The sequence below is a fragment of the Larus michahellis genome, chromosome 7, assembly GCF_964199755.1.
Source record: "Larus michahellis chromosome 7, bLarMic1.1, whole genome shotgun sequence".
In the NCBI taxonomy this organism is placed as follows: Eukaryota; Metazoa; Chordata; class Aves; order Charadriiformes; family Laridae; genus Larus; species Larus michahellis.
Genome location: NC_133902.1, coordinates 18,370,581 through 18,382,106, shown reverse-complemented (window position 1 = coordinate 18,382,106; position 11,526 = coordinate 18,370,581). Strand labels below are relative to the sequence as shown.

The window sequence follows — 11,526 nt, the reverse complement described above, 5'->3', positions numbered from 1 at the left end:
CCCCAAAGGTTTGGCTTTCTTTTATTTTTTTACTGTTTTCCTTTGGAAATAAAAGCCTTGTCTCCTGACAATAAATATACCAGGATCCCTCTTCCCCAGGTTAAAAATACTGCAGAGGTACTAATTTATCAAGTAGCGAAAGCTAAGCCGTTGCTGTTGCATTGCAGTGCAAATATCCACTCTGCCACCTCAAGTTTCTGCTTTTTATTACCAGTGTTTACGCCCATAAAACACGAGTTTGAAAGGATGCTCCTTAGATAAAGTCCACTTTCCTGCTAATTATAAACAACTGACTCACCCTCATAAACAGATTTGTCAGGTTCCTTCTTGGAAACAGTGAGGGCAGGCGGTTCGAGCGCAGTGTCATGGATCTGGCCCTTCCGCGGCACCCAGCAAACAGATTACCTGTAAGTTGATTTACATTAAACCAGTGGGCTCCAGAGGGGAGGCTGGTTAACGCTGGTCAAAGCTGCCTCTGGATACCCACCCATTGCCCACGGGGAGGAGCGAGGAGATGGCGAGATGGGGGAACGGGGCTGTCTGGCCGAGAACACAATTTCCCAGCTGCAGCGATGCTTAATCCTCCATTAGGAAGTGAGAAATGATCTGCGTCGCGGCCGTTTCCGTGCTCAGCTCCTGGGTAAGTGTAAGATCAGGCAAGTCTGCCTCAAATATCTGCTGCTGGACACAGCTGTCACACAATATTAAGCCGTATGTGGAGACTAAATCCACCAACAGGATTGTTTGCAGTTAACTGAAGAGAAATGCTTGTTTCGACCGATCTCTGGCTCTTTATGTTGAATTTGAGCAGCTTCAGCTTTCCCTGCCCCATGGCGTGGCTTCTAGGCATGAGGACAGGTCTTGTAACACCTCAGCTGTTCCCCAGGCTGCTCCTTAAATTGCTGAGTTATTCTTTACCAGGATCAAACTAAAAAGCCCCCAAATCCAGCATCTAAGCAGTCCCAGTTCAGGTTACACCTCAGCCTTTCAAAGCCCGCATGGGAAAAGATGCTAAAATTTGCATTTTGCATGGAAGCATCGGCGACTTCTTCACAGTTTTGAGTTTGCAGTAAGATAAATCAAACTTCTAGTTACGCCGACAGACGCTTTCTGGGATGCAGGTGCACACTGCTGGGGCTTTAACTCACAGAAATCGCCAGGAAAGTTGCTTTAAATGTTTCTCCTGGTTACATTCAGTCGGTCTGAGCCCAGGGAAGTCAGGGAGGTTTCCACCTGAAGAACAACCTTCCTCTGCTTCATTGGCAGTGCAGGCTGAAAGAAGAGGGATGCTGTTTGCTGTGAGGCAGCAGCATCCTTACCCGCACCCGGAGTGGGCATCGGTAACCCTGCCGGAGCAGCATCCTGGATTTGCAGAGCTGACTGAAACCCTAATCTCATGGACAGGCTCTTCCCCAGGACAGGGAGCAGCCACAGAAGGGTGACTACCAGCACCATGAGATGTCTGGAAAGGTTTTCCCCATAGCCCCTTAGCCAGCGAGCACAGGGTTCTACTCTGTTCACTCCTTTTTCAACAAAAAAAAGAAAAAAAAAGGAGAAAGAAAACAGTTTCCCCTAACTCCTATTTCCCATTGAATCAAAACAAAGCCACTCATTTCACTTCCTTGCCGCTCTCCTTGGGTGGAAAGGGGAGATTCACCTTCTGCCTCTTAAAACGGAAAAGAAATTGTTTCAAACGAGCTTTGGCAAAACTCCCCCCCTCTAAGAGGTGCTTGCTAGCGGGAAAAGTGTTCAAGGAAATTTCTATCATTACAGTAATTCTCAGGTGAGCTTTGTTCCAGCATCAATACTGCCTTCTAGGGTTAAACAGAGAGCAGCAGAGTGAAATAATGGGAGATTTAGAAATATAGACAATATTGGGAGGTTTCACGCAGCTTCTTGTTTCCTTAGAGTTTTACAGCATATCACCTACGGTAGCCAACGTAACTGCCCAGAAAGGGTTGCAATCTTATTTCCAGGCCTACAAAGAGGCAAATGTGTTTAGTTAATACCATAAGGAGCCCTCTTATGCTGTGCCACGGGATTTATATTTTTCCTGCTCAAAAAACAAAACCCACCCCTAACTAGCCGTTCTGCACAAACTGCGACCCTGTTATTCACCACTGGGCTGTGTGAGCTGGGGGCGGGGGGGGGAAGGTGGCTTTTAAGGGGATGAAAAAGCTTTTTCATCCCTGCCTGAAAGGCAGGGAATCCCCTGGCTTTTAAGGGGCTGAAAGCCCATCTCACATAGAAGAACAACCACCTGCATCTACAGCTGCGGTTCGGCCAGCACCGAGGAATGCTCTTAATGACAGCCCGCTTTGATAACAGCTCAGGGCAGGCGGAAGAATTAAAGGTCTGGAGGCTGCCAGATTGCAGGGGGAAGACGGGCAAAATGAAGGAGATGCATGGGATGAGCAGCACGCAGGAACAAGAGGCTTTTGTCAGATGAGGGACCCGCAGAGACCTTCCTGGGCCGGGAGCCACACTGCTAGCACTGCTCTTTGGTGTCTTTATAAAGGCACTTCTTCTCGCTCACCTGCAAGTCCCACACACCAAACTCCTATGAGCTCCAGGCAGTAATTGCACCAAATCTTCATTATAAGTCTTGCAGGTCCCTACTCTCTCTGACTGACCAGGGCTTTCTTCAAAAGCCCATGGAGGGAAGCACCCCACGCCAGTAGCGTTCACCCCGGCGTGGGAGGCTCTTCATCTGGTGTGCAATAGCAGTGAGGTCAGGACACATAGGCAGGGACCAGCAGCAGGACATGAACATTTCGGTGTCCTTCACAAGGATCCTCTGCTGCCTTTGGGCGTTAGAAGGCTAAGTCTATATAGACGGCACATCCCATCTCTGCACACGGCAGTTACGAGCTTGCTGGCGGCATATTTCTGTGGCGTGTGAGGTGGGATGAGGGCACACAAGGTCATCTCATGCCCTCTCCTGCTCAGTTCAACACCCCATGACCCTTCGTCTTCAAGCTCTGCGTGAACCTCCCTCTCTTCTGCGTAGCTCTCCAGGTGAGCTCAGTATTTTTGGAGGAAGAGCCCTGCAAGGAGAAGCCAGGGCAAAGCTCTGGCCAGCTGCAAGATAGCGTTATTCACCACCCTGCGCCGACAGTTCCCATCGACAGCGGGGCAGCGTCACTTCCTTGGGCTCAAGGCTGGGAGAAGGGGACACGTGCCATCCAGGAGGGCTCACGCCAACGTTTATCTTCCCAGCGTATGGCCGATGCTCTGCAGTAGCTCTCTTTGAGCCAGGTTTGAGGCAACCACCGTTATTTTGGGCTGTTTCCACACCCCACCCCTGGTTACTGCGCAGTGTAGTGATGCACCACCCTGAGTGATGCAGAGTCACAGGCCGTGGTGCAATGGTCACGAGGACATGAGACTTCACAGGCTTGGTCTGTCTGGGGTTTCTTAACCCGCGGTGCAGGGTCATAGAATCATAGAACCGCGGAGGCTGGAAGGGTGCTTTCAGATCATCGAGTCCAGGTCTTTGGACAAAACCCATCACTAAATCATATCTCTAAGCACCGTGTCTGCCTGGCTTTTAAATACCTCCAGGGATGGTGCCTCAACCACTGCCCTGGGCAGCCTGTCCCAAGGCTTGACAACCCTTTCAGTGTAAACATTTTTCCTAATATCCAGTCTAACCCTCCCCTGGCGCAACTTGAGGCCGTTTCCTCTTGTCCCATCGCCTGTTCCTTGGGAGAAGAGACCGACCCCCACCTCTCTACACCCTCCTTTGCTTTATGTGCTGCTCTCCTCAAGGGTGCTTGGGTCAGGTCCTCTCACTCCTGCTTTTTCACCCTGGTGAGCAACACGCTGACTTGAAGCGGTGCTGCCTCAAAGCCCATCAGCTCTTGAGGTGTCCTGTCATTCCCTGGGCAGTGTTCTCAGCAAGCTGGCAGCAGCACTGCCTCCACCCCTGAGCTCACCTCCAGCCTGGGTTGGGCTCCCCTGGTATATCTTCTAACCAAGACCCGCAATAAATGTGGAATTTCAGCCTAAGCTCTTCACCAGGCCTTTGGGGAAGGAGGCATGCTGAAGAGCAAGGCACATCCCTAAGTGATGTCCTCCTGCCATTAATTTTCTCCAGCGTGTTCTTTCTTTAAAGGAGACGCCCCCAATCTAATCTCCTTGTCTACATGCAAGGCTTCTTGCATCAAGTTTCCTCCTAAAGATCTCCACCCTGTGGTCATAACTGACAGTGGCAGATGGTTTGATGTATTAAATTTGATTCAGGGTATCAATGGTTTTCTTCTAGCCTATTTTGAGGTTAAACCCCACCTGCCCCGCTGCCACTGGTCAGGAGTTGATGCGGGAGGCTCAGCTGAGGTCACTGCAGATGTGTTTTGAACACAGTTGGTTTCCTTGCAGAGCATGGCACAGAAAGCAATGCCGGGCACCTCCCCGGAGGGAATTCGTCCCACCTACATGTACAAGGTGGTTCTGCTGGGGAGCACGTCAGTGGGAAAGTCAAGCCTGGCCTACCGATACGTGAAAAATGACTTCAAGGAGTCGCTGCCAACTGTGGGATGTGAGTGAGTGGCTTCAGTAGCTTTATGGCTCTGGACAAGAGACCAGGCCTGATGCCCTTCCCTGCAGCGGGGTGGGATGCAGGAGAACACGTTAGTCTATCCTGCAGGAGGACAGACCCACTTTTGAACGTGATATGGACTTGCCCCGGAGCCAGACCTCCCCCATCGCTGTCACCCTCTCATCTCCGCAGCCCATTTTCCTCAGCGCCAGGCTGTGAGCAAAGCCACGTCCAAATTGCACAGGTTTGGTTTAGTGCTGGGTCCAAACTGTGTGGCCCCATCTGCCTTATCCGTGCTTGGCCCTGTGCTGCCCCCACAGCTATTCGGACACCCCAGGAGAGTCTCTGCTGTACATGTGCTGCCCCAGCCTCAATGTCCCACTGGAGCAAGGAGGTTCTGGCTGGGGTGCAGGTGGATGGGACAGCCCCGGAGGTGGTGGCCACCTGTGGCAGGTCCCCCCCAGCACCGCCTGATGGTAGGCTCACAGCAGCGTCTCGTTCCTCCAGCCTGCCTGCAGAGACAAGAGTACAGACCTCCCCACGCTGCAAACCCCACACTGCCCCGCTGGCAAAGGGGAGAGCATCTGCCCCTGTGTGTCCTGTCCTGACAGGCCATGCTGAACAACCCACCACCGAAGGCAGGCCACGTGCATGCTCATGCTTTGATGGATGCCATCTGGAGAGCTGCAAGAGCCCTACTCCCTCTATAACCTCCCTTGGGCCAACGTGCCTGCTGGGATCAAGCTGCCTCCCCTCTACATTCGCATCAGCCCAGCTTCCCACAGCACCCAGACAATATAGATGCTCTTTTTACATGATTTTTGCCCTAAGAAGGCACAGAGGTTGTGGTCCCACCTGGAACCTGAAGAGGTAGCTAGTGGAGCTGCTTCCCTTGTCCCTCTGCCTTGGCTCTGGCTGGTCCACAAGCCGCCATCTGCTCCCTGGGAGCAGGGATGGACGCTCCCTTTCAGTGGGAGCCCTTTTCGGTGGGTATTCCTATTCACAGCCTTCACAGGTCTGACCCACCAGCAAGGTGGAGGTGGTTCTTGGGGGTCTATTCTGCAAAGCTCAGAGCTGTCTGACATCAAAACTGGTGTGCATCCACCGACATCTGCCACCAGGAAGGGCTCCCAGCCTGCCCTGCCTTGCGGCACGCCATCCCATCAACAGTGCCGGTGCTTATGAGGAACCTGTCCCAATTCTGTACGTTAGAGCATTGTTACCGGCCCTCGGGATGGGTTTGACCTCACAACAGTGGATCTGAGCTCTCTGCTCTTGCTGCAAGTGAACATGCACCCTACATCTTACTCGCAGGCTCCTTCTTCACACAGACGGTCAACCTGGAGGTAGCCACCATCAAGTTTGAGATCTGGGACACTGCAGGCCAGGAGAAGTACCACAGCGTCTGCCACCTCTATTACCGGGGCGCCCATGCTGTTCTCCTTGTTTACGACATCGCTAAGAAGGTAAGACAGGGGATGCTGATCCCATCTGTGCCGAAATTATGCCGTGCAGCAGCACTGGCGGGGCAGAGGTGTCCAGATGATGGTGTTTGGCCTTGGTAGAACAGGAAATGGTACACAAGCACCGCCCGAGAAGATGAACGTCCCACATGGGACATGCCAGGGGCTGTCCCTGCCCATGCAGGACCATGCCACCACCCCAGCGGGGAGTTCTGCTGCCACGCAGAAAAGCTGCATCTCATCCAAGGCTGATTTATCCCTAAGGATGTTTGAGGGCCGGGGACCTGTTTCCCCAAGAGAGGGGGCAATCAAAGCCTCCCCACCACATCTCTTCCACCCCCTTTGGTTTGGTGCCACTTGCCCAGCATCCCTATGTCTGAGATGAAGGGATTAAATCAAAGCCAGATCACTGGGTGGTTTTGTCTCCATCTCTCCAGGAAACACTCAACAGAGCAAAACTGTGGCTGAGGGACCTGGAGAAGGAATTCCTTCCTGATGAAATCGTCATTGCTTTGGTGGGCAACAAGACAGACCTTGCTGCTGAGCGAGAAGTCGCCACTGAGGTGAGCATCTGCCGTGAGCTGCCAGGCCCCCTCATCTCACCCGCTTGCCAGCAAGCACTGGGGTATGTCCTAGTAAGGCCGAGAATTTGAAAGGCTTTCAAACACCTCCAGAGTTCATGAATAATTATTGAAGTGCCATGGAACGCCACCGTAACCAAATGAGGAGCCCCAGAGGGGGCTGGGGGAATAACTAACTCTGCTTGTCTCCACCTAGGAGGCGGAAGAGTTTGCAAGGACCAAAGGCCTCCTCTTCATGGAGACATCCGCAAAATCCAACCACCAAGTGAATGATATCTTTATGGCCATCGGTGAGTTGTGTGACGGCTGTAGGTGACAGCAGAGACAGGTGAACCACAGGCCCCAGACCTCTGCTTCAAGGTTGTAAATGCCTTCTCCCCTGCAAAGCTGACTCCCTTCATTGCTTGTGTTTGACACCAAGATCTTCCCGTCTGGTACAGCCTGTGCCACACCTGGCAGCTGCAAGGGTCGCAGCCGCAGCAGTCCGTGGTATCTGTGTCATGCTTCTTAGGGCAGAAGGATGGACAGACCCATCCCAGGACGCTCCAGCATCAGAGAAGGATGTCAGACCCTCTCCCAAAGCTACAATTTTCTTTTGCTTTTGTATCTACCCTAGGTGTAATGGCATCCCCAGCGTAACTGCTCAGTAGAGATCTAACAGGGTCACCGGGGGGTGGTACTGGTGGCCATCAGCGGCTCCCCTGGGGTAGGACAGGACAGCCATCCCATCCCACCCCAACGGCAGGGGAACTGAGCCACCTTTCTCCCCTTGTATTTCTTCCCAGCCCGAGAGCTCCTGCAGAGGGAGCAAGCGAAGGCGTCTGCCCCGTCCCCACACGGGAGGTCAACGGTTGAGCTGGGGGAGAGCGGGGCGAGGACCGGGTGCTGCCAGCTCTGAGGATGGGCAGCTCTGGACCTCAGGCTGCAGTGCCAGCAGTGGCTGGATGAGGTCTCCAAGAGGATCAGTGACAAAGCTGGGAGACACAGAACCACAGGGGCAGCTCGGCCCAACCACCCTCCCCCTCGGAGCAAGGTCAGAGCCTGTCCTGGTGGGCACAGGACCTCTTCAACCCTCCAACTCTGGCTTCCTCCAGGAGGTAGGGCCTGGGGGTTTCTTCTACCAACTTTCTGTATCCAGAGAGGAGCATGACCCTCTGGCACTGCTGCCACCAGCCCTGACTGGTGACACCCCCCCACTCCAGCTGCACGTCAGCTCCTCTGCATCCCTTCCCATCTGAAAAGGGAGGGTTTAACTTTCTGGAGCGAAGCAGGTGCATCCTGGGGGCTTTACGCCCAGGCTGCAAATAAAGAGAATATTGCCCTAAAGGCATTGGGGTTTTTTTCCTGACCTGGATGTCAGCCCACAAGTAGGGACTGCGGGAAGCCCAGAGGCAGCCAGGACCAGCGCTCCCCTTGCCTGACCCCTTTGAGCCCTGCTTGCCTGGGGCTGCACCACGGGATGGGGTCACAGCCCATCCTCAGGAGAAATCACTGATTTGTCACTGGTGCAAAAGCCAGGTCTGGGGGCAGAGCAGGGCCAAAGCAAATGTCAGGCATCACGGTACCCTGTGGCTTGCAGGGCCTCCCCATTATGGGTTATGCCGGGGGAACATGCCTTGGCTAGAAGAGGAGAAGGTGGGAGCTGTGCCGAGAGGTATCATGGGGCTACCAAAGCCTTCCCTGACCGGTTGCTGTGCCAACGCAGCTCTAGCAGGGGCCTGGCCAAGCTGCAAGGAGGGAAGAGCTGTTGCTCTTCGAGGGAAGGATGCTCTCTCACCTCCTCCATCCCCAGAGCACCTGGTCTGTCTCCAAAAGCACGACAGGGCTTCAAAGATGCTGAGGGGACAGGAACACCTCTCTTATGAGGAAAGGCTGAGGGATTTGGTCTCTTCAGACTGGAAAAAAAGACGACTGAGGGGGGACCTTATCAACACTTATAAATACTGAAAGGGTGGGTGTCAGGAGGATGGGGCCAGGCTCTTTTCAGTGGTGCCTGGGGACAGGACAAGAGGTAACGGGCACAAACTTGAGCATAGGAAGTTCCACCTAAACATGAGGAGGAGCTTCTTTACCCTGAGGGTGGCAGAGCCCTGGCACAGGCTGCCCAGAGAGGTGGTGGAGTCTCTGTCTCCGGAGACATTCCAAACCCACCCGGACGCGTTCCTGTGCCACCTGCTCTGGGTGACCCTGCTCTGGCAGGGGGTTGGACTGGGCGATCTCCAGAGGTCCCTTCTGACCCTATGGTTCTATGACAGTGCCCAACAAACCCAGGGGGAGACATTGCCCTCTCCAGAACAGCTGCGGCACCACGAGCATGGCCACAGAGGAAGGGTGGCACCGCTCGCCCAATGCGCCGCTGGGTTTTTGAGGCACCCCTTGACAGAGGGGCAAGGCTTGGCCAGGCTGGGCTTGGCCACGAAGGCAGCAGACACCCTCGAAGATGCTCCCCACATTGAGGAGGGAACCACAGCACTCTTCGCCCAGGTTTGTCAGGTTAGGTCCCACCCCAGGGACCCCACACCAGCCAGGGGCACCCACCTGCGATGCTTCCCCAGCGTGACAAGCCATCCCAGTACAGGACAGGAGCTCCTTCCCAGCCAGAAAGGAAAGCTGCTGTCTCCTCCTGCCTAAATCCCCGCTCCTTAGGGCAGCTGGGAGGCAGGGGTGCTAATTGCCCCTCATCCCCTCCCACCTGCCCCCTCCCTCCTGAGATTAACCCTTCCCTTCCCAAACAGCCCCAGACCCCCAGTGCTGGGCCAGGAGCTGCAGACGGGGATGCTGAGGGCTGGGGGTCACCTTCCCCCCTGCCCCTCTTGCCCCCAAAACTGGAAAGTGGAGAAAATGATCTGCCTTGGGGGTCACAGCTCACGAGGGGATGTCTGGGGACATGCAGCGTGATGGATGGGGCCCCATGTGCTCCCCAAACGTTTCTGACCCGGGCCATGGAAATGGGGTGTCTGTTTCTGACCCCAACACCAGGGAAATTAAGGTGTTGGCATCACCCATGGGTGCCACCATGCTGCGGGGACCCCAGGGCATGCACCTGGGAAATGGGGGGGGGGCTCTGGGGCTTATTTTTAGGGTGTTTTTTTGTGTGTGTGGGGGGATGTGTGGGATAAACATGCCGTGTCATGCAGGACTGCACACACCGCTGGGGCAGGCTGCAAAACTGCCGCGAGACCAGCAATCTGGGGGGTCGCATCCCCCCACCCAACCCCGTCCCGTCCCCCAACTCCCTGCAACCCCCCCGTGACCCCCCCTGCGCTGCATTTGGGAGCAGAGAGGCTAGGACACAGGGGCTGAGAGGAGAAGGGCTTTTATTGTGGGGTTCACCTCAGGGGCTGCGTTCCTCCCGGGGGGGCTGGGGGTGCGGGCGGGAGGGTGCGCAGGCTTGCGGCCGGCCAGCCCCCCCGCCATGGATGATGCCCTGGCCCAGGGCTCGCCGTCGGCCGAACCGCCCCACCGGCCTGATCCCGCGCCCCGTGTACCAGGAGGGGTCGATGTCCGGGTCTGCAAGGCAAAAAAACCAAGGAACCGTCGGGGAGTGATGAGGGGGGGGCACAGAGGGGTGATGGTGCATTGCACCTGTGGAGGTGAGGGGGGCATGAACCCCAGGGGAGGGGGAAAAGGGGCTGGGGTGGGAGTATAAAAGCTGTTGCAGAGGCTGTTTCAAAGCAAACCTTTGCTTCTGCGTAGTCACCCCCTTCCCTCCCCCCCCCGGCCCCATCCATGCAGCTGAGTCTGGGGATGCAGAAGGGGCTGGAGGCGGGGTGGGGGGTGGGCTGGGGGAGTCCCTTACTCCTGCTCTCCTTACTCCTGATTTCCATGGAGCGCTCGCGGACGTGGCCGTGGGCGATGGGCAGGGTCAGGCAGGTGAGCAGCAGGCAGAGGAGGCAGGTGGTCCCCAGCTTCATCCCCGACACTCTCTGGCCACGATGGCTTGGCACCAAAGCCCCCTGGCCCCTGGCGCTTCCCGCTGGTACCACGAAGACGGCAGCCTCCGACGCGGCTGTGGGTGGGAAGGGGTTTGGCTGTTGCAGAGACATCCCGCTTGGGTTTCCTGGGTTAAAAGCTCATCAGGGGGTGTCCCCCCCCATCAGGAGGGGACAGCTGCAATGGAGGGGATGGGGCTGCCGTCCCTGTCGCAGCATCCCCAGACTGGCTGCCGTGCAAAGGGCACGAGGCAGCTGGATCAAAACCCGGGGGTTTTGCTGGAGCTGATACCTCTAGGGAAAATATCCCCCGCAAACGGGAGCTGTACAAACCTCAAGTCAATTAAAATAGGTTTTTGTCCTAGCCTAGCGCCTTAGGCCAGGCCTGGCATCGCTCTTTCTGGCCAGGACCCCCGGCATGCCCGCGGTGGTGGGACCCTGCAGCCCAGGAGATGGGGAGGGCGGCCAGTGCCGAAACGCAGGGCTGGAGGCACAAAGGGGCTTTGCTGCCAGATGCTGGGTGATGGATGGACCCTGGTCACGTCTGCACCCTTGGCACCCACCCCTGGTCCCCCACCACCCAAATGATAACCCAGGACCACCCTGTAACACGCCTTATGGCACCGAGGCGGTGAGCGGGGACTGTGCAGGGCGCGCCGAGCGATGGGCTCGAGCGACGAGGGAGCAGGGCCAGGGGCAGAAGCAGGAGAGCCGGGTTAAGCAGGACACGGAGGGGACACAGCGACAGCTTTATTTCCGGGGAGTTCAGCAAAGGAGAAGTTTGCAGCATGGCGGGCAGGACCCAGTCGTGGCTCCTGAGGGCTCAGGTTTGCAATCCCCTTACGGAACTCCCCTCGCCAGCCAGCTGGACGGACACGAGGATGCATGCACAGAGGCAAAGCGGTTCTGGGGAAATTATCCGGCAAGAAAAGCATCACAAGAGGGAGAGAGGCAGGCTGCACTTACCGCGGCGTGGCAAGGCGAAGTGCCCGGCTGCCGTCCCGCTGAGC

The 11,526-nt window shown here is 56.0% G+C and overlaps 2 protein-coding genes across 3 annotated transcripts; one reads left to right on the top strand and one right to left on the bottom strand.

Moving 5' to 3' along the window:
• The first annotated feature begins 250 nt into the window (after positions 1-250).
• RAB17 (RAB17, member RAS oncogene family) lies at positions 251-7,907 on the top strand. Of its 2 annotated transcripts, none has more exons than XM_074594581.1 (6): positions 251-640; positions 4,381-4,540; positions 5,855-6,006; positions 6,441-6,566; positions 6,781-6,874; positions 7,370-7,907. In XM_074594581.1, the coding sequence occupies exons 1-6, from the start codon at positions 602-604 to the stop codon at positions 7,480-7,482; spliced, it is 684 nt and encodes a 227-aa protein (XP_074450682.1). In that variant the 5' UTR covers positions 251-601; the 3' UTR covers positions 7,483-7,907. The 2 variants fall into 2 exon arrangements, with proteins under 2 accessions (XP_074450682.1, XP_074450683.1); XM_074594582.1 differs by lacking the exon at positions 251-640 and adding an exon at positions 2,421-3,258 and having other exon boundaries at positions 7,370-7,900.
• A 2,011-nt stretch (positions 7,908-9,918) lies between these two features.
• On the bottom strand, positions 9,919-11,526 carry PRLH (prolactin releasing hormone). Its single transcript, XM_074593506.1, has 3 exons — positions 11,483-11,526; positions 10,399-10,593; positions 9,919-10,094 (listed from the first exon to the last, which is right to left on the bottom strand). Exons 2-3 carry the CDS (start codon positions 10,496-10,498, stop codon positions 9,919-9,921), a joined length of 276 nt encoding a protein of 91 aa, XP_074449607.1. The 5' UTR covers positions 10,499-10,593; positions 11,483-11,526.